General features: G+C 38.3%; 1 protein-coding gene across 1 annotated transcript in view; it reads left to right on the plus strand.

The window, feature by feature from the left end:
• Positions 1 to 22,117, plus strand: part of NOX3 (NADPH oxidase 3) — a 41,458-nt gene that overhangs the window by 12,547 nt on the left and 6,794 nt on the right. Inside the window, exons 6-11 of the mRNA XM_014886008.2 lie at positions 2,284 to 2,465; positions 5,201 to 5,330; positions 8,646 to 8,738; positions 9,664 to 9,917; positions 13,400 to 13,562; positions 20,995 to 21,141. Of these exons, the coding sequence (XP_014741494.2) occupies positions 2,284 to 2,465; positions 5,201 to 5,330; positions 8,646 to 8,738; positions 9,664 to 9,917; positions 13,400 to 13,562; positions 20,995 to 21,141 (969 nt within the window). The remainder of the gene's footprint in view (positions 1 to 2,283; positions 2,466 to 5,200; positions 5,331 to 8,645; positions 8,739 to 9,663; positions 9,918 to 13,399; positions 13,563 to 20,994; positions 21,142 to 22,117) is intronic.

Here is a 22,117-nt window from a genome sequence, read left to right on the forward strand (position 1 = left end):
CTTTATGTTTCCTTGTTTCCTTGTGTATCTTGTTTCATAGTTATATATTCCAGGGTTGAAGTGGCCCCAGTGAGACTCCCATGCATATTGTTCTGCTCTTTAAAAAATGCCCACACAGTGAGCATGAAATAAGGACTGCCTGAACACCATGGATTGGTGCTCTTTTGAACAGTGATGCACTCCACTGAAACAAGAAACCAAGTGAGAAGATGTCTGGACAACCATTGATAGGATTCAACAGTGATTTTAAGTTGTGAGGCTTGTCCTGTTTTTCCTTAGTTCCTTTCCAGTTTAGATAGCATGGGGTTTTCATCTTTCAAAATAAACAAGTAAGAAATTTCAAATTTGAAGAAAATCAAGCAAGTCGATGTAGTCAGTGGTATGAATGCAGAAGTCTTCATGTTAGTGTTGACAAAGCAGTCAGGTTTATCAGGACAGGACAGCAAGCCAAGGGCTCAGCTTCCCAGTCTTTCAGTACACCCAGTGACCACTTTCATTGGATGCCCGTGAGGTGCTCCCCAGGAGCAGAACAAAGCTCCCAGCTCTGAACAGGAACTTATCACCTTTCAGTAAGCATTTTTTTCTCCACTAAGTATTCCCATAGTGATATAATTGTGAGGTAAGCCTCTAATTAGCATTGTGGTCCTAAATACCCTTGAGGAGGAAGGCTAGAATATTTTGAGATTCTTTCTCAGACTTCTCACAGCCATGCACTCCACAATTACCTTTCAATTTACAGCCTATATTTTACTCTAACCTCTAATATTTATATTTCTTTTATCACTCACTTGTGCCCAAGTAGCTAAACTCAGAATTAATAAATTATGAAGGGAAGCAAATAAAAGATTGTTTCTAAATTCAGAGAAGAAAGTTCTGAGTTCAACAATTCAGTCTTTCTTTTCAGTTTCATCCTATTGCCATTGAAGCAATGTACTAAGTGTCTTTGACATTTTGCCTTGTTTCATCTCAACATCCAAACTAGCCACTGTAGTGGAAATGTTCAAAATATCACCTAGATCAATCCTGTTAATATGTAATAGGGTTTGAACACACTCTTCACAGGTACCAATTTGAAAATGCATTCTGTGCTGCCAAGTGTGAGTATTTGAAAGAATGATTTTACTGTAAAAAGTGAATATAAAAATGGCATTGTGGAATTTTATCACCCCTAGGATTTCCATATCAAATGATATGTGCTTTACAAATACAATAGAGGGTTGTTTTTTTCTCCTAGTGTATTAAGCTGTAGGACCAAATCAGGATCCAGAAGAGGTGCTGAGTTCCTTCATTCCTATGCATCAGCACTGGGAAAACAAATATACATGCTTTGTAGGCCAAATGGGGACTTCATTTACACTCTGGTGGCATATTTAGCTTGATTCTCATCCTGTATGTGAGATTTTTACCGTTGTTCTTCACGATTTGCACTTTATAGCTGCAATCAACATCTGACAGTTGTGTCCAAAATACATCTTCACTCTCACTTCAGTTTATTTTGGTGAGTTTAGACAGATTTACCAGACCTGTGCTGACATCTGTGAGTCATGAACAAGAAGGAGCACATTCCAGCCTAGCATATTAATGTTTCATCACTGACAAGTATAAAAATGTTAATATAAATGCATATTTTAAAAAATAGACACAAGCATTATGCAATTGATCTCCAGATAAATGTAAGGAAAAGGTAAACAAGATATGTTTTTTTGGTAAATGAGTATACCATCTTTGTGTACCATTTCAGGGCTGCTACAGCCCCACAAACTTTGAAGTAAAGTAAGTACAGAAGAGTTCCATACCTTTATGGTTGCAGGTGTCTTAGCACCTCACTTTACCACCCTTACATAACTAAGCTGGTTTCTTGTGCTGATTTCTTTACTAGAATTCTAGGTTTAATCTTCTCTTTTCTCTAATATTTTTCTTTATTTGTGACACACATTCATTAAGTGTGTAAGTAAGCAAAATTGATAAAAGTATGAATGAGACTGCCTATTTTCCTCCTTTCAATTCCTGAAACAAGTAAGTGGCAGAAAATATTTAAATATCTGTTTGGAATAAGCCTGAGTAGGAATGGAGCAGAGGGATGTCTTTCAATGCTGTTCTGTGGTAAAACGAAGGATTTCCTTGCCTCCATGTCTTGTTCTGGTTTTGCTCCTATGCTGAAGATTTTGGCTTCATGTGCAATAGCAGTACCAGTAACAATAATAAAAGTAACAGAAATAGTAATAAAAATAGCAGTTTCAACAACAATAGCTGCTACTACTAATACTAATAATTTTATTCTAGAACACAACAGGACAAGTACTAACCACAATAGCTGGAATAACTGGAGTTGTGATAACTGTGGCTTTAATTCTGATCATGACTTCGTCCACTGAGCTCATCAGAAGGTCATGCTATGAGCTTTTCTGGTACACCCATCACCTCTTTGTGGTTTTCTTCACTGGTTTAATAATCCATGGTATGGGGTAAGTGTTTATGTAAACTACATGGGGCATATGTACACAGTTTGAGATGGAACACCATCCAAATCCACAATCCTGTGCTTTTCTACTAACAAACTGCTGGAGTATTTGGTAAGATTAAAAAATGAAAACATTCTGAAATTAAAATACATCACTTTTCTGAGGAATGAAAGCATCCTTCAATTTATTCAGCGACTCTTCTACCATCTTACAACCTGTACCTTATCAATGAATGAACTTTCATGCCTGGGAACTGGGGACATTACAGATCAGGAATGAAAATTTTGTGATTCAAATTAGTAAAGGATAGACCTTACATTCATAGCTCTTGTAAGGCATTTTGCAAGAGACCTTGTAGAAGCTTGAGAATCTTTCAACATGTCATCTACCCTATGGTAGGTGTCTCTGTGACCATTCTTCTCTGCTTCCATAAATGTAAAGTTATTTTGACCTTCCTCTGCAAGGACCAGAACCCCAAATTTTTTCATCATACAGACACAGTAGTAGCAGTGAGTAGTAGTGCTAGGTACTATACTACAAGCCAGGTTTAAATGACTACAATAGCAAACAAGTCAGGCTTATGACTGGCCCAGTCAGATGGATTTTATGCACAGAGATGGCTGCCTGGTTGCTGTTTGCCTCCCCGTTCCTCAGCACAAAGGAAAGGTCGGTCCTCTTAGTAGAGGACTCTGGTTCTTCCAGTGAGGGACAGCAGATGCATGGGACCTTCCCTGAGAAGCTCAGGGACTGATAAATCCTCTCTCAATGCAGTGTGAGAGCAGGAAGCTGCTTAGAGCTGAAAACATTTCCATCATCTGTTTCCTGCTCCATTGGCATCATCTGCTTCTCTCTTGTGTGCTATCCTTCACTTCCTTTTCCCATTTCTGTGTGATAGCATTCATGCTAATCTACATTCACATTTTAATTCAGGGAGTGCAGTTTTGAGATAAATCTCGTGGTCTTCCTCAACCCCTGGCCTTGGCTTATACCACGGTACAATCCCTGGGCTGCATAGCCCAGTGTTTGGGGTGGAAATACACTGACAGGAACACATTGCTGTCTTCCAAGAGCTAACAATTGATCCATTCACAGGACCAAGCCAGACCTAGTTCTAAGCCCTAGGTAGCCCTCAATCATGTCCTGTGAAGGGCCCTCAACAAAGATTGCTTTGCTCCATAGGTCTTTCCTGCTGGCTAGCCTGTGTGTACATGGATGCAAGCTGTAGTTAATCTTTTCAGATCTGAGGACAGTCATTTGGTGTTCACAGAATCACAGAATGGTTTGTGTTGGCAGGAACATTAATGACCATCTAGTTCCAATCCCCCTGCCATGGGAAAGGACACCTCTCCCTAGACCAGATTCCTAAAAACCCTATCAGCCTTTCCTTGTGATCATAATACATTTTTAATGTGTATTTTATAAAATAGTCAGATACTATTGCCCACCACTAAAGTATGTACAGACCAGGACTCTTTGACAGAGTGGAATTTCCTAGCCCACAGCAGCATGTGCATGTGCCTGTTCTCTGGGGGTACATGGATGGTGTCATCATGAGGCAGGGAACAGGCCAGTACAATGGTTTGTGGTGTGCTACTTTTCCCACCTCTTTCCTTGTGGTTTGAGAGTTGCCACATCCAGTTTGGCTTTGAGTGTTCCTGAAGTTGGCCCAATTAACTCGTCCCATTTTACAGAGGCAGAGCTGCAAGCAAATGTTATAAACCTGGCCTGATTAAAATGCCTCCTCCCCTCCCTCTCTGGCAAACTTTAAGAATCTAACTTCAAACAACTATAATGAACCCTTAAAAACCTTCAGCTTTGTAAGCTCCCTCTGTCTAGCCAGCTGACCAGCACTACTGAGCCAGAGACTGTCCCAAAACTGGGCAGCCATCAATACCCTTCAATGAGCCCTCTGCTCGCTCCAGGCTGGCAGTGCACTGCAACAGAGATTCCTCCTGCCCCAGAGCATCCCTGACACTACCCTGCTAATGAAAAAAGAGTCCAACCCCACGGTTTCATACACCTCCCACTTCTTTCTCTTTCCCAGGTGGCTGAACAAACCTCACTCAAAATTTTTCTTTCTGTCTGAACAGGTGGCAGAGTCAAACTAAGTATGGAAGGGAAAATTCAGAGAACCAATATGAAACAAACAGGGGTTTTCCATAAAAATCTTCCTTCTCTGCCCATAATCAACACCAGGTGAAACCCATTTCAACTGAATGGTCAGGGTTGATATATTTTTTAAAATTCACATCATTAACATTCTCAGAAGTAAGGAAGCTAGATTTTAGTATGTTTAGAGAGCATACATCTAATTACACTCCTCCAACTTTATTCATAGCTTTTAAAAATACATTTAGAAAGCAGTAAAGGAAAGAGAAGGTCTGTCACTATTAAATTTTATCACTTTACTAAACACTACCAGATGCTCAAATACAGAGGAGGTCAAAGAGCCTACTCCAAAGAACTTGGAAACAAAATTTTGCCACATACAATAAAATGTATATTTTCTGTGCCAGGGCTCTCTCCATTTCAGCTGCATTGATGGATACCAATACTATAGCACACTTCTTACCTTTGGTCAAAAATTCACTTCAAAACTAAAGGAAGAACAGGTTTGAAATGGCCAGTTCTCAAAGTTTAATTTTCTCAGAGCTGTCATTTGTTTACTACTGCAAAACCTAGAGAGACACAGAAACCTTGGGAAGAAACATATCATTGATGAACCTTTTTGTTTTAAGTCAGCTTGTCCGAGGTCAGACACCCCAGAGCCTGCTGCTCCACAATGTCACTTACTGTAAAGATCACTACTGGGAATGGGAGAACGCCACTCAGTGCCCTTTGCCACAGTTTTCTGGCAACAAGCCTGTGGTAAGAGTGATGTTTGTCTTCTGTTTTCAACCTCTGTCCTTTCTTGGGAGGCCAAATGTCTTAGGGAGCAGGGGGCTGGAGCATATGCCAGTGACTGGCACTTAGGGTCATGTTTAGGGAGTAGTTTCATGACTGTTCCATGACCTCTCCCTGTGCATTAAGATAGAGATCCCAACCTCCTCTGTAATCAGTACAGACACGTGCAGGTGAAGAGCATTGTGTACAATTTTGGTGTCATTAACAGCAATTTTTATTTCTGGAAGATCCTTTAGTTAGAGAACACTAACACTCTCTTTGAGTAAAGGTATGAATATCAAAATTGTAGTCTCTCAGACCTGCTCTATACATTTATTTTGAATAATTCAGTATCACCAATATCCTTGATGTGCTCATTGCACAAAGATAGCCTCCAAGTGAAAACCTTATGGGGGTAGAGATACAGAAAATACAACAGAACAGTAAAGCCAGGGATGCAAAAATAATATTATTATTTTAACTGACAGTGCAAAAATAATACTATTATTTTAACTGATAGTACTTTAATGTGGATAGTTTAAATATCAAGGGAGAATAAGGTGGAGAGAAAATAATGTCCTTGCTTTGGGGCACACGCTTCATATTGTCCAGTCTTGATGTCTTAAGTTAGGTAAAAAGAAGAGAATTTGAAACAATCAATTATGAAAGGGAAAGGCAAAAGGCAGGAAAAATATCCCATGGAAGGGTGATTTTGCTAGAACAAGATTGCAAATCCACAGGGGGTAATTAAGTAGCAGACTTGTACAGTATGTCAGATGTCTTGCATACAAACAAAATCATTTAACATTTTCAGCTCAAGATTTAGGTTGCTCATATGCAAGTTTCTGTTGTTTCTTCCAAAAAGAAAAAAAAAAACATACCAAAGAAAATCCTAAAGTAAAGGAGAAAAATTAGCATTCACTGTCTGGTAGCTCTTTTAATGGCTGACATAGATTTTTCTTAAACTAAACTATTGTTAGCCACTATCCAACCTGCATATTAATGAGAAAATGAATGCCTCTCTAAAAATTTCAGCTACAATGTCACCATAAAAATCAATACACAGCTATGCACCATGAATACAGACACAAGCTTGCTTCCAACAGCATGCCTTGACATTCATTATCATAAAACTAACTGGAAAGAACTTCCACTTCTCTGTGTTAAACCTATTTTGTCACACTTTCCTGCCTACCCAGGGCCATACTTGTAAAGTCACATTACTTTAAATGAATTGTGATAATACCATATGGCATATAGATCATCTATATGAACAGTGCCTTGCTGGATGTGTGATGAGCTATGGTGTGGTACCTGCTAGACACCACAGACAAACAGCACAGATTCACTCAGAGGCTAAAAAGACATGGCGAGGTTTGTGCAGGACTGGCAGGGGCTGGTGGAGGTGGGACAGCCTTGGAGCAGGGAGAAGACAGCCTTGTGCACAGCTGGGACACTGTGAAGTGACCAGAGGGCACACCACGCTGGCCACGGCTCCTGGGGGAGGCTACCAGGACAGAGCCCCTCTCTCAGTCACACCACACCTGCTCCCCTGCTCCATATTCCAGCAGGTAGGAAGCAGCCCAGTCTGGCTCCTACTGAGGATGATGGAGCACTTCTCTTGCACCTGAGGCATCTGGACTTTTGTCCTCACAGCCTCACCTGAGCCATCACTGCCCCATCTCAGTTCATTCTCATTACAGGAGGAAACACTACTTGGGCAAGAATACTGATGCCCTGATTATCCAGCCAGGAGCTGTGTAGCTTAGGAGCCCAGCTCTTCTGGTGGAAGTCCCATTGTCCCAATCCAGCCAAGAGATATTTTGGATTGAATGCACCGTTGCACTGGAGTGATGGCACATTTAAAATCCCAGCTGAGCTCTCACACAGGGTAGTCTCCAACCTTATCATTCCTGTCACATGCTTTTATTTACAGGTAGCACAAATGGAAGGGAGGAAAAAACAGATCTCATCATTATTGTGCCTTGATATATGCAAATGAATTCAAGACATGAGATTACCCACTGAGCAGAGACACCTGTAGTATTTAGGGACAACGGATGCATTGAGTTTCTACTTTAACTGAGAATCTTCTGGCTTATGCTGGTTTCTTTCCATTATTAAATCATGTTTTTGTTGGGGTTTTTTTGTTTCGGTTTTTTTTTTGTTTGTTTTTTTTTGTTTGTTTGTTTTTTTGTTTTTTTTTTTTTTTTTTTTTTTGTTTGTTTTTTTTGTTTTGTTTTTGTTTTTTGGTTTTTTTTGGTTTTTTTAATTTTCAAGATTTAACCTTGGGAAATTGCCACTCCATCTTCTTAGCACTTTCTAAGAAGCCACATAATTTTATAGCTCGCTTCTCATAAAAGATACTTTGTAACCCCTGTTACCCAGCTTGCAGAGCAAAGTCAATGTTTCAGCAAGTAAAGTTACTCTTTGGCGATTTTAAAAGCCACATGATTGTGGAGCATTCTGTTTGCTAGAATGAGAGGTGCAATTAACAAAAGTGGAAACAAAACAGTATCTCTTCCTTGGAGGGGAAAAAAACAAATTCTTTTTAAGTTATGAAGATTCAATTAACCTAATTATCTTAGCTATCAGTGCAACTCAGTGAAATGATCAGCTCACGTACCTGAGCAGCCAAATATCTCTGATTGTTACAGTGACCAGTACATACGGTTAGCAAGTACAAGCACAGCATCTGCTATACTTATAGGATGACCAACTCAGTATCCCAGACCAAAAACAAAACAAAACAAAACAAAAATGCATTTATTGATAGAGTTGACTAATGGATTAAATGGAAATGTATCGCATTTCTCTAATTGAGTATTTGGGACTTAATGTTTTCTCATGCACCATCAGAAAACTCACAGCTGGCAATAACAGCTACTCCTATCTGACTGCTTTGAAATGGGGAAAAAAAGTAAGGCCATGGGTAATATTGTATAACTGTATGCATCTATACAGCTTCAGGTCCAATGACACCTATATGTAACATCTAAATAGATTCATCCTTTGCCTTTTAATAGGAAAATATTTCAAAGGACTCTTCTTGGCCAGAGTACAGAAAGATATTAGCACTGCTTTTGGAGTGTGTTTGTGAGGGAGTCCCATATGTCTGTTCACAAGAAAGCCAGAACAGCTACACCAGCAACACAAATACTGTCTTGAGAAAGACAAACCAAAAATTACAGAAAACCAAATAATTTAATTCTAAGCTATCTGCTGAGTTAAACCAGAAAAGCAAAGTATTTTTGCAGACATTCAAATAAACGTTGCTTTTTAATATGGAATTTTCTACAGGCTTGGAAGTGGGTTTTAAGTCCTATGGTGCTGTACATCTGTGAAAGAATTGTTAGGTTTTGGAGATTTCGACAGGAAGTCATCATTACTAAGGTACGTAACATAGCTTGCAAATCTGCAAAAAAACCCAAAACATTATGTCAATTACTTTTTTATTGTTTTCAGGTAACTTCTCTATATTAGGAACCTCATTTTTCACTCTTAGCTGCAGCAACTTTTCAGTCATTACCATGTTTTCAGCCAAGTATTGATTTTACGTTTTGCATTTATTCCAATAGCAAATCCATAAGAATATTCCATATGGGACCAAACTTGATTAATGAAGTACTAGACTTTACACCACCATAACACAAACATCTGTTTTGTGGTCTCTCCTTTTAATGAACTAAAACCATGTTCCACTGCAGTTAATGCCAGAGACTGCCTTGACTTCAGTAGCAGCACACGGTTTTTACTTTAAAATCTGGAGACTTCCGAGGAGATGAAGGGTTATATGATCACTTAGCATATATAGTCTAAGTTTCACTAATACCACTGCAACAATTTCTCCCAGCTGTGTGCCAAGGGGCTATTTAGGTCACATCAGAATAGCTTGAGGATGTTGCCAGGTGTGTCTTGTGCGAGGGGAACAGGATGTTGGATAAGTCTTGCTGCTGATTTCTCAGAGTGGCTGTGATCTGAGAACCTCGGTATATTACATGTGACATACAAAACTGCTGCTTAACTGAGATTACTTCTTTATAAAAGTCTATTAGAATTGAGCTCACTGTGCTTTCTTCCTTGTAATCCCATAGAGTTAACAGCGCTACATGAGAGTAAAACTAGGAATTAAGGAATTATTCTAATCAATTAACAAATACTTTTGCACAGGTTATACCAAGAAAATTGACAAACTGTTGAATTGTTACAGCCTTTGGGCAACAACACTGCAACACACAGGTTAGGATATCTGTACTAATGAAAACAAACATTTATCCTTCAGAATGGAGATAAAATTTGTCCCTTTACCATTCTTTAGGTGGTGACACATTCCTCTGGAGTCCTTGAGCTCCACATGAAGAAACATGGCTTTAGAATGGGAGCTGGCCAATATATATTTCTACAGTGCCCATCTGTCTCGCAGCTGGAGTGGCACCCTTTCACCCTCACCTCAGCTCCCGAGGAGGATTACTTCAGTGTCCACGTCCGGGTCGTCGGGGATTGGACTGCAGCCCTTTTCAAGGCCTTTGGAGCAGAGGAAAAAGCTTTCAAGGAATTGTGGATGTTACCCAGGTTTGAACAAGAGACTATATATTTGAAAATGTTATTTCCACATTTTAAAATAAATGTTAACATTTTAACTTTAATTAATTTTGCATGTGTTTTTTATGATACATGATTAGATTGTCGTTCTAGATTTATAAATACAACATTATGCTAAAATATACCATGAACAAATAGCCATGAACTGGGGCCAGAAACTAACAAGAGGATGTGATAACTAATTCAAGATTTAAAGTCCATATCAATATCCTTACCTCTGTTGCTACCATCTGGATCTCTATCACCTATATCTACACCTAAAGATATCTATTTTGGAAAATGGTTGTTTAATAAATGACACTGGAAGATATCTGCTAGATTTGTGGCTCTATGTTTATGCCCTGATAATACTCACCACTTACCATCCAAAATTCCAGTTTTTCCTTCTCAGTTACTTAGGTACTTTGTGGTCCCTGAAACATCTGCCTAAACCTTACTTCTTTCTGACAGTCTCCTTCAACCTCAGCTCTATTTCCTAAACCCTGCTCCACTTTATGAAAGTTATTGGTGTCCAAATTATGTATTTTTGGCATCTTAATACAAGCAAAAATTGATTCTCTGTTGTTCCAAATTAGCAGGGATCAGAAGTCAAAGGAGCCATCCTGACTTACTCCAGCCTGGACCTGGCTCTATACAGAATGGATTCAAACCACGTAGCTCTACTCCTGCACTGCTTGCAGGAATAGGGGAGATTTTCAGCAAAGAAGAGCTCAGCATTGGATCATTTAAATTCTGGTGGAGTGTGTAGGGCCTGGGACTGGAGGGACTGATTTCCCCTTGGAAAGCTTACAGACACCACTGAGCTGCAGAGCTTTATTAGAGAGTGGGTGCAGACAGGAAAGTCTGGTTCAGTCCTTGCACTGTATCAGTTAATAAGAATTAGAAATGAAATCAGTGCCTTTGTTAAAGGCAACTGGAATGAGAAGTATGCCATTTCAGCAGAACTGGAGCAAAAATTGTTCAAAGTGATTGACAGCAAGTGTAAAAAATGAGGAAGAGAAAAAAGTTATCAAATGTTGCTTGCCACAATGCAGGGTTGAAATTAACAGTACTGTCATATATAAACACTCCTCTTTTTAATGTTTTTAGGGTACCTAATGACATCCTTCAGTTTCTTTATTGTAAAATACTATTAAGAATATTTGAACAGTTAAACTATCAATAAAGCAAAAAACAGGTATTTTTCACAGTTTCAATAAGTTATACACCAAATTGGTGATTACATGAAAAAATAACATATAGCAGAAACTGCAGAAGACAAAAGACAGCAACTGAATAATAAGGTAGGATTAATAATAAATATGTGTTTTTTAATTACTTAAAGAGGATTAAAATAAAATGTTCATTATATATATATATATATATATATATATGTATATATATATATATATAGGTAGCAAAGATAGTTGTGATTTCTGACAAATTTGGGAGCTAAAACCATACGATAGTCTATTCATGTGAAAATAATCAAGTTCCATGTTATGTCTCTTCCGGATTTTGGCTGACTTAATTGCTGGTTTAATACACTGCCCCAAAATCTAACTGCTCTTACAGTTAGGAGTACTACACAATCATCATGGTGATCAGCAAACCTTTAAATCTAAAAATATTCATAGAATCTGTTAATGATACTTTTTCAAAGCTAAACATTTCTCCTGCCTTCCCCATAAATTCAATTTCTTTTCTAATGAAATGAATAGGAAGAATATGGACAATCCAAACCACAGTGAGAAAGTCCATAGCCCTATTTTCTACTTTCTTTGGCAAATGCAACTGTAATAATTTTTTGTCTCTTTGTTTACGATCTTCCCACCGTCATCCATTCTATCTAGATCAAATGAATGAGTTGCATAGCTCAGTTTCTCCTTCTCCTCTTTCTCCTCCCTGCTTCTCTGAAGCTTTGTATAGGCTAAGCTGTATAGCTATGGATGAGTAAGGCATTCAAATCGATGATGGGATCTCTGTCACCAGAGGATTTAGGAGCAGACTGACAAGACAAATCTCTTCAAGAGATGATTCAGAAATAATTGAACCTATCTTATAACACCACAGCAGACTAGAGAATCCTTGAAGTTTCTTCCAGATCAATTTTTTCTCAATCTACTGACAACAATGAGAATTGCTTCCAGCCTCACATTGAACTACATAGAAAGCTTATCTGAAAGCTGTTCTTAGGCACCATATGTATATACCATAAATTAACCATTTTTTACAGGAAGTTTTGAGTGCTCAAAAAGCACTGGTATGGATAACAATCTAAATAATTGTACATTTTAGAAAAAAAATCTTTATGTCAAGGGTCAGATTTCCAGAAGTTATGCCAGAGTAGCTGTTTTGTTTGTTACTGCACTTGCAGGGCATTTCAAATATTGAATTAAAAGGGAAAATGTTTTATAGGCCTTTTAAAAAAGCAACAATAAGGTTTGAGATACATTGTGTCCCTATATTTGTGAATAGCATTGCTTGGGAATCCCCCCTTCTTTTCCTGTTAAAGCACTTCATTTTAATTATGTATGCCTATTTATTTGTATTATTCAAGGATAAATTTTAAGGATGATTCCTGCAATAAAGAGAACAAAACAACAGAAAATCTAAAAGGAAGAAAAAAGGGTTTTTTTCCCCTAAGGACTGGGTGTTGGTGAAACCATCTTCCAAGCATGTATGCTGTATAAAGACAGGGCAGAAAAGAGCACTACAAAGTACTGTGTGTATTTACATTTCATGTTGCTAAAGGAATAAATCTGATTATTCAGTAATCTTTTTCATCTCTAATTTTGACCAAAATTAATTTCTTGGCATCAGCAACATTGATTACAGGAGGTAGTAATATCAACAAGCATTTCTCCTTACAAATTTTGCCTTTACATCAGATACTAAGTACAGTACTATGCCAAAAATGTATTCCTGAAACACTGCTTTTTCAGAAAGAGCTGAGAAAATAGTAGTTCCTTTGCATATGATGACCTTTTTCTTGCCTTCTCTTTTATTAGTTTAACTCAAATACAGAACTTCTAAAAATGATTAATATAATCTGTTCCTTTTTACTTTGATATGTACAATATAACAAATAAAGCTCTAAAACAGGATGCTTTTCAGTAATTCATAATTAAATATGCAAATTCCACAGCTAAATTTGGACAGGCAATTATATGACTAATCACATTTCAGAAAGCCAGAAAATTGCAATTGCATGCTTAAATAGATGGCCAGGCCCCAAATCCACATGGGTGCTCTTGTTCTCTCATTTCAGAAAAGACAGTTGCTTTTCTATTAAATGGCACCCACTGAAAATTAAATGTATTTGTACGGGCAATTTATGTGCCATCTTAGACATGTCTTTTCTCTTTTATTTTAACAGAAATTCAGTTTTGACAATGTGTAGCCCAACAAATGTTAACCTTTCTGTCACTTTATGCGTTGTTGACTCTTGACTAACTGTCTTGTTGCTGTAGACTGGCTGTGGATGGACCATATGGATCTGCAACCACAGACATCTTCCACTACGGAATCAGTGTGTGCATTGCAGCAGGAATCGGAGTCACACCATTTGCCTCTATTTTAAAATCCATTTGGTACAAATGCTGCAACCCTAACACAGTACTGGCACTGCAGAAGGTAGGTGGGAAAGTTTATTGCTTCATTAAAAAGTTCCACGAGTGAGCCTACTTAGCTAAGGGAGAGAGGCAATTCAAAGCAGAGGCTCACATGAGTGCTTTGACTCACTCTGAGCAGCAGTCACTCCCTCTCCAGGTGCCTTAGGAGCTGCTGTGGGGTGAAGTCTCCTGAACTCACTGTCGTTCCCCGGGAAAGAAGGGAGTCCTAGCTGCAGTGCTTTTAGTAAAAGCTGAAGGATCAGATTTTCAATAGCAACTGGAGATAACTGTGGAATATATTTCATAGCTAGACAGATAATTAGAGAGCTACAAGACAAACTCACCCTGCCTCTTACAAAAAAAAAATCCTGCAAATGTCATCTCGATCAGAAGTGAAGGGCAGCACTTGCTCTTTGTCCAGCTGAAAGTTTCATGAGGGTCCTTTGGCAGCATGTCCTGGTCCAGAAGGCTGCATTCAGCAAGCATTTGCTGCTTTCCTCACATTGCAAAGTCAGGATATTAACCAGCACAGAAGGAATATAAAAGCCATTTAAGCTCTGGATGAGATGCATATATCAAGACACATATTACTCCCTCAAACCACTTTAATTATTTTGTTGAAAAAATATGTTCAGATCTATAAGGTAAAGATGGCACCAATTAAATTAACATATTCTTAATTTTCTAACCTATTATACACCTTCTGCTAATGGCATGTGAGGCAGCACTGGGGAGGATAGGTGAAGAAGAGATAATAGGGGAAGTGGGGGGAGGGCAAGAAGATAGCATAGAAAAAAGTCAGCATTAAACATTCTCTTCCATATCTATCATGGCAAATGGTAGCTGGTGGTCCTTACAGCTTCTTTTAGGCCGTTTTCCAGTGTAAAAGCTGAATCAGGAACTGTTCAACATTTTGCATTTAAAAACAAACATTGAAATTGCATTGGAGGGGACAGATCTCTGGAAGGGTCAATACATACGGAGCTGATTGCAGGACCAAGGGGCTGATCTTTTTAAATGAAAGAGTGTTAAAACTGGCATCTTAATGATGAGCTGCCACTGAAAAAGCATTTGGGATTTCAGTAACTGAGGAGTTGAGGACAGGTTCAAATTGCCAGGGGGGATCTTTGAGGCAGAAAAAGCACTGAGAAGGGAAGGAAATAAAAATGAAAATACACGCTATTTGAGAAAAGAAATGTCTTTGCAAACATTACGATGGTACCAGGATGATCCTTTTCACTAGAAGGAGAGCTATGCATATGCATACAAATTTTATATATGTAGATTATGTATATTCTATATGTATATAAATAAAAGTGTTGTTGTCATTATTGACATTGCTGTTATATTAACGGGAAAAGAACAGAATTTAACTTTGCATCAATAGTATACTTGAGGGTGTTCATTCACAGGGAGAATTAGGGAGAATTTTGGGTAAGTTTGCCTGCAAAGATAAATGCATCATGCATTCTGCCATAGAGTTCAATTTTTCTGAATTCCTGTGAAATACAAAATTATCAGGATTTCTACTTGTCTTTTCTTTATATCTTGTCTTCCTTATTGGTGCAGTGGGAAAAGCGATGTTTATTTTTCACAGGTGTTATGAGGCTAAATTTCATCAGTGCTTGTAAAATATTTTGAAAGTGTGGATGAAAGGTCATGGGGAAGTTCATGGCATTACTTAAAAAATTTAGCAGTTATCTCAATGAGAGCGATTAATCTCAGGATAGCTCCACCTTTTTTTTTTCATTGGTTAAAAGCTTCCACTTGTGGTATAATTACAAATAATTTAATCTTCCTCAAAGTATTCAGCACTCTCTTTCTGACATGATGAGTACCATAGAAATGTCTATTAAGGAAATAAATAAGAGGTTTTTCTTTTTTTTAACAACTTCGTTTTGATTTGAGTACAGCTATCATTACGGTTATTGAACTAATATTTCTTAGTGTTGCCCACATATGGTTGAGATATAAATACTCATAGTTTCCATAATGTCTGCAGCTGTATAATTTAAAAAATCCAACAAATCAAAAGGAGCACACATTTATCTAATTGACTCTTCACAATTAAATAGCCTTAGAGCCCTCATTTCCCCATCATTTTTTTCATGTACTACTAGTCATGGCTGGAAAGTTTCTACTGGCTTTAGTTATGCATAATATGATTTTTTTTTTCCTTCACATTAGTGGTCTCATTTTTCAGATCAATTGCTACTGAAATTGATAAAGTTGTACTGATCCATCAGATTCTAGTGTTAGCAAACATCCACTTTCTCTTCCCTACGAAAGACATAAGAAAAGTCCTACTGAGTACCACCAAATATCCATCTAGCCCCCAATCCTGTCTCCAACAGCGGCTCTTCATGAACACCTAGAGAAAAGTATACAGACCAGAAAAATCAGATGGTGGTTGGTTTTTACAGAACACTTTCTCACCATTGAGTGACTCGTAGCTCAGTAACACCCGATACAAGAGCTGTGCTTCTGGCTTTAATATCCCTTTGTGGCTTTTTCTTCCATGAAGTAGTCTAATTGTTTTTTTGAATCCATGTAGACTTTAGACAACCATAGCATCTTGTGGCAATAAATTCAGCTACATACTGAGAGGAAAACAAAATCAGCATCTTCCATTTGCTTTGAGACTGACTTCCCTGCCTGAGGTAAATCTCTGCCCCAGTCCCCAGTCCTTCTGCACAAAAATTGTCTTGAAGACGTGAAAACTCGGGCTCTTTCTTCTGTCAAATGTAGCCATCTTTCCTATCTTTTTTGATAACAGTTTAAGCTTTTTGCTTCCAATTGGAAGCAAATTAATCGGAATATGATTTTAAACCTTGTTATGCATTTATACGGAAGGCCATTTGCTGCCACTCTAAGTCAGTGCCTCCTGTAGGCTCCAAAGCCTCACCTCCTGCATGCCTCAGGCTGCAGGCACTGCTGTGCCTTACCTGGAGTGGCTCCTGAATTAATTACACAAAGGAAGACTTTTTTTTTTTTTTTTTTTTTTTTTATGCTACAGCCCACAGGTAATGTAGTAAACTCAAGAGTAGGAAGGACTGGATTCTTGCAGGGAGGTGCCCACCTGCAGGTGTAAGAGGCTTTTGCAGGGATATTCATGCCTAAGAGGAAGCAGCAAGAGCCAGGGATAAGGGGTGTCCTCCTTGGACACCCCTTTAGTGAGAAGCTGACTTTGCCCAGAGCTGCAGCTCCAACTCTGCCTTCAGGGAGCAGGAAACAGACGGATGCTCATCAACAGATAATTATTAATGACTGTCCTCATGATGCAAGCTGATTTACAAAGAATGTTCTTTCACCTTATAGGAAAGAGGTAACATAGCTCTTGCTCTTGCTCATTGTACAAAATTCAGGATGTGGGAAACTGAAGGATAAATATCCATAAATTGCAAGGGGGCAGAGCACTACAGAAATAAGAAACTATTCAAACCCCTGCTTTGATCTGATTAATAGCAATACTGCATCTAACTCAATTTGCAAAAAGAGCACTTGGAAAATTTAAGACAGTTTACTTGGGCAAGCCATCAAGCTGATGAATGCAATTGATGCCAGTAGGGTGGGTGGAGACTAATGAAACATAAATCTAACCAGATTTTTAAGGGTTCTAAATAATTGCAGTCAGTTAATAGTATGAGGCTTACAAGAAAAAAACAGGATTCAGAATAAGTTTTTATAGAAATGCATTGGAGATACTTTATTCTACTGTTTTAATAAGGATTAATTTTTTGGTGCATTTATTGTATTTTAATTATATATGTAATATGTTGTGCTGTGGTATGGGCAGCCAGTGTAAAGAAAGGAAGACTTTTTTGTAAACACCATTTATTTTAAGATATTAGACTAGAAGTCCTCTTTGATCTAAGGAAAACTAATTCCTTTTACCCATAGGCCATTCTTCTTCACTATCTCTTTTCTTTCTAAGATTATAATCACAGCCAAAAATACTTCAAATAATGACAGACTTTCTTCATCACCAGATGCCTGCCACCTCTAATGTGAAAATCAGAGGCAATGCAATGGGTGCTGCAGGATGAGCTTACGGAATTTTTGCAGTTCAGAAAGCTGCATCCTTTCCTTAGAGGACTGCCAGAAGTGGCTAGATCCAGCCAGCTGGACTGGCTGTTACTGTGACAGCCAGGCCTGCAAACAGCTAAAAGCATTCCTTCAAGATCCATAGTCTGATGTTCTGGAAACCAGTCCCTCAGTTTGAAGACTGTATTGTCTCAACTCATTGGTTAGCTTTTCTTCTTCCTTCCCTGAATGTGCTCATCTCCCAGTCCTGCCCACTTGCTCCCAGTTGCTACCCCATGAACAATTCTTTATTCACTTACAAATACGTATCTCCTCTCCACACTCATGTACTAAATATATATTTCCATAAAATGAATTACTGAAAAAACTTGAGAAATAAGATTATCAAGTAGAGTCTGGGGGAAGAAATTTCTCACTATAAATCAACAGCTATGGTGTGATACAGACTGACAGCACTCAGTGGGCTGATTTTTGAGGTGCTGAGTATCTAGAACAAGTGGGGATTTTAGGACTCAGACACAAAAAAGCTACATAAAGGTTAAGGCTATAAATCTTACCTAGTTTTGGTAATTTAAAATAATGCTGTTGTTGGCCACAAATATGAAATTCTATAAAGTCAGTGGGCTTGCTTTTTTCCTCATAACCTATGCCAGTGTAAATCAGCAGCAATCCCCTTCCATAAAGCAATGAGGTCATATTTAAGGCAAAATATTGAAACAGAAGGGGAAAAAGCAAATAACTAAGATGGTTAGTACTAAAGTTCCACAGACACTCTTATTCCTGGGCTGTAAAAATACCCTACTTAACCCTGAATGCCTTATCTCTGTTTCTGGGATCATACATCATTTATATTTCTTACATAAACCACAGATGGTCCCTTACAGTACACTCAGATCTAGGAAACATCTCAAATTACTGTTAGTGTCTTTCACCAAATCTCCACTGAAGCATGGTATTACCACATTTTTCTCCCACCACCTTACCAGAAGTCTGACAACCTAGCATATTAAATCTTCGGGAAATCTCTTTATAGCTTTCTGGTTTCTTTATCTGGTTTCTCATTTCACAAGTGTCCAATACGCATTTTTACCTCATTGATCCTGTGGAAAAGGGCTACAATTTCCAAAACATTGGAGTCACCACAGTGATTGCCTTGGGGACCTACCTTCCAGATCACCTTTGATATTGCAGTACAATAAAAGACAGAGGGGCTGGTGAGCAGAAAAGGAGATGGCTTGGAGGAAGCTAAGTGATTTTACAACAAAATAAAAATCACAGTCACAATAAAATAAGTTCCAATTATCCAGTTTTTATAAGCTTATACATTGTCCTTCCTGCTTTTCCTTTCACATCTGAAATTGTGTATTTTTAGACTTCCTCCATGTTTGTGAATTTCTTCTTTGGATAAATTATGAAAATACACAGCCTGCAGAGGCCCATTCGAGGTTTGGCACCATCTGGTCAAAATAATGGTAGAGTGTGTGACAAGAGCTACAGAATTTGAGTAATAAGAATTGCAATCAGATTTTTCTTGTAATTGTGCTTCAGACTGCCATCATGGTAGTGCCTGGGCAGACAGCCTAGGAATTTCAGACATTCATCCTCTGGGTAGTACAGGAACTCACAGTTGAGTTGTCTCCACATCTGTATGGACTTCATGCAAGGCACTGAGCTGAAACCAGGGGACAGACTGGTCCCAGTCCTCCACACAGCACAGCATTGCTGGAGGAGATTTCCAACTGGGAAATCATGATGGTGTTGAAGACTCCCCAAGATAATTCCTGATGGACTAGGAGTGGCTGAGTTTCAGTGCATTGATAAGATCCTGACAAGGAAATTTCATCAGTCCTGAGGCAGTTCTGTTGCAAACTTTATTAAGGCAAGACATTTGCAAATGTTCATCAGAAACCGTTCCTGCAGAAGTGGTAATATAGGACAGCCTCCTAGAAATAGTTAATTAGTTAGAAGATGCTTCATACACAGTTATGACAATGGATCACAATAGATCATGCACATGCAGGAGTGGGCCAGCTGGCTATAAAAGCTATGCAGAAAAAGGTTCTTGTGAACTCCCACTGTTCCACCTGAAGATGCCAGAGGAAGGACTCTTGAAATAGAAATGCACATGGACCATGACTGACTGTCTTGTTTGAAAGATGTCTTTGCTATGCAAGCACTATCTTATGGCAAGATATTGATAAATTAGCTTATTTCTTTAAAAAAAAACAAAAACAAACAACAAACTCTGTGGTTACTGTGCTAAAAAGAGAGGGCAGCAACACAGGCCGACTTTATTGTATGGACAGCCCGTATTTAAAGTGTGTTACATGCAGTTAGGACAGGACAGTAGCTCATTGGACAATTGGGAAAAACATCCTTGGGACAGTACCTCAGGATGTATCCCACGGGAAAGACGCCGGGTGTTAATCTTTATTATGAATTCCACTCTGTTTTTCACCATATTATCACCCTGGGAGACTTCCTCCCTGACTGAAGCTGTAGTCAGCTTGTAAGCCTGGGAATGGACCTGAGAGTCAGGAGAAATCCAGGCCTGAAAAGGATTTCCAAGCTGTAATTTCCTAGCTCCCTAAATGTGTGTGTCCACAAAACTCTGCTATGTTTTTGATTTACTGCAGTAGAGTAGGGAAAATAAGCCATGGGAATGATTAAAGGATGCCTCTCAGTGACGGATCCCAGGAACGTTTGGTTTGCCATAGACACAATTATAGGATGACTTGATCCCAGATGTGAAAAGTGAAACTAGTGAAATCTGAATGAGAGAAATTGTGTCAATTTTTGATAGAGTGTAGGGTTTCGAACAATAGAAAACCGATCATGGGATAGCGGTTCATTTTACTCCTTTGGCAGTTGTAAATTTAGTTTTGGGTTTCTCTAGGAACTAGATGCTCCAATTTAAACATGAAAAACATTTTTACAAAAGGAATAGGGACTATTTCTCACCTGTTTTATATAGATCATATGACTTGAAGAATGTAAGTACCTTTTGGCAACATCAAGAGCTAGCCCACGGCATAAGGTCTTGAGAAACAAGGAATTCCTTGTTTCAGTGCTGAATAAAATTGAAATTAAATAAATTCAAAATTTCAAATAATCATCAAGTTATTTGCAAGAAATGAGGGGCTCGGTATTAGAAGTCAAAGCAGAGATGCACTGGCAGGGATATATGGGAAGCTTGTCCATTGCTTACTTTCACTAGCACATTAATATATTCACTCATTTTTTAAGATGAAAATCAAAAATTTAAATTCTCAAAATTATGTTTAATTACGTTTACTATAAATTTAGTGTGGAGAAGAATCACACACTATATAGTTAATGCGTTGAGCCAGTAATTACAAAGTTTTATTGAAAGTTTGCTTTTTGTTAAATCTCTTTACTTTATTTGACAGGTTTATTTTTACTGGATTTGTCGAGACCCATCAGCATTTGAGTGGTTTGCTGATCTTCTGTTCCATTTGGAAACAAAATTGGCTGAAAAATGGAAAAATGATTTTCTAAGCTATCATATATTTCTTACTGGCTGGGATGAAAGTCAGGTAATAATGAAACTGTTACAAGTCAGAGTTAATGTACCTTGCTTTTCCAGCATGGCAACGTACGGAACAGGAACAGCTGAATAAATGATGGATGAAGCAGAGAGACAAAGAGCTGTAAATATGAAGATGCTAAGATGTCTGTTTACATCTCACATTTAGGAAAACAGGAATGGAGAAATCAAGCCAGCCTCCAGTCCTGCATCTTTTCTTGGGCAAAAGATGGTTACCAGGTGTCTCACAGAAAAGTGCACAGAGCTTTCTGGAGCTCGTCAAGGGACAGTCTGTCTATGTCTTAGGAACAGCCTTTCATTAGATTCTGTCATTTTTGTGCTGAAATGTGGAGGGCTACCTAAAAAATGTTGGTTTCATTTACTCTTATTATTTACTATCATTTCTGTTGTTCACATTCATACATATATGCGTGTATGTATTTATGTATGCCCAATGCATTTTTGAAAAGTATTGCACTTGGAACATTTTGGCAACCAACTCCATGGTCTAATTCATGTTGTTTGAAAAGACATTTTCTCTGATTGACTTTAAATTTGCCATCTCATAATTTCGTTGGATCATACCACCTCAGACACTTAATTCTTAGACTGGGTCAATATCATTCAACTTTCTTTAGTCTTTACCTGAACACAAATGTGTTTTTTCTCTCTCTCTCTCTCTCTCTCTCTCTTCCCTTTTTAATGGATCACTCAGATCATGCAGAGATAAGTTAGGCACCTGCCAGAAAAACTCTAACAGAGAAGTCTTTGCTCTACTGTTTTATTTCCTGCTGTCTCTGTTGAATGAAGGACTGCCTAGTAGAGATGAAAAAAAATACAGATTTCATAGAGCTTTTCCTTTTCTGCCTCTGCTGATACAAAACCCCCATTGTTTCTTTCTGCTTTCCTTAGAGTTTCTGTCAAGTAATGAGGTATGTGCATAAAGCTGTATTCAGAAAAATCTACTCCCATTGTGAAGTATATGG

This window comes from Sturnus vulgaris, chromosome 3 (assembly GCF_052056855.1).
Source record: "Sturnus vulgaris isolate bStuVul1 chromosome 3, bStuVul1.hap1, whole genome shotgun sequence".
NCBI lineage: Eukaryota > Metazoa > Chordata > Aves > Passeriformes > Sturnidae > Sturnus > Sturnus vulgaris.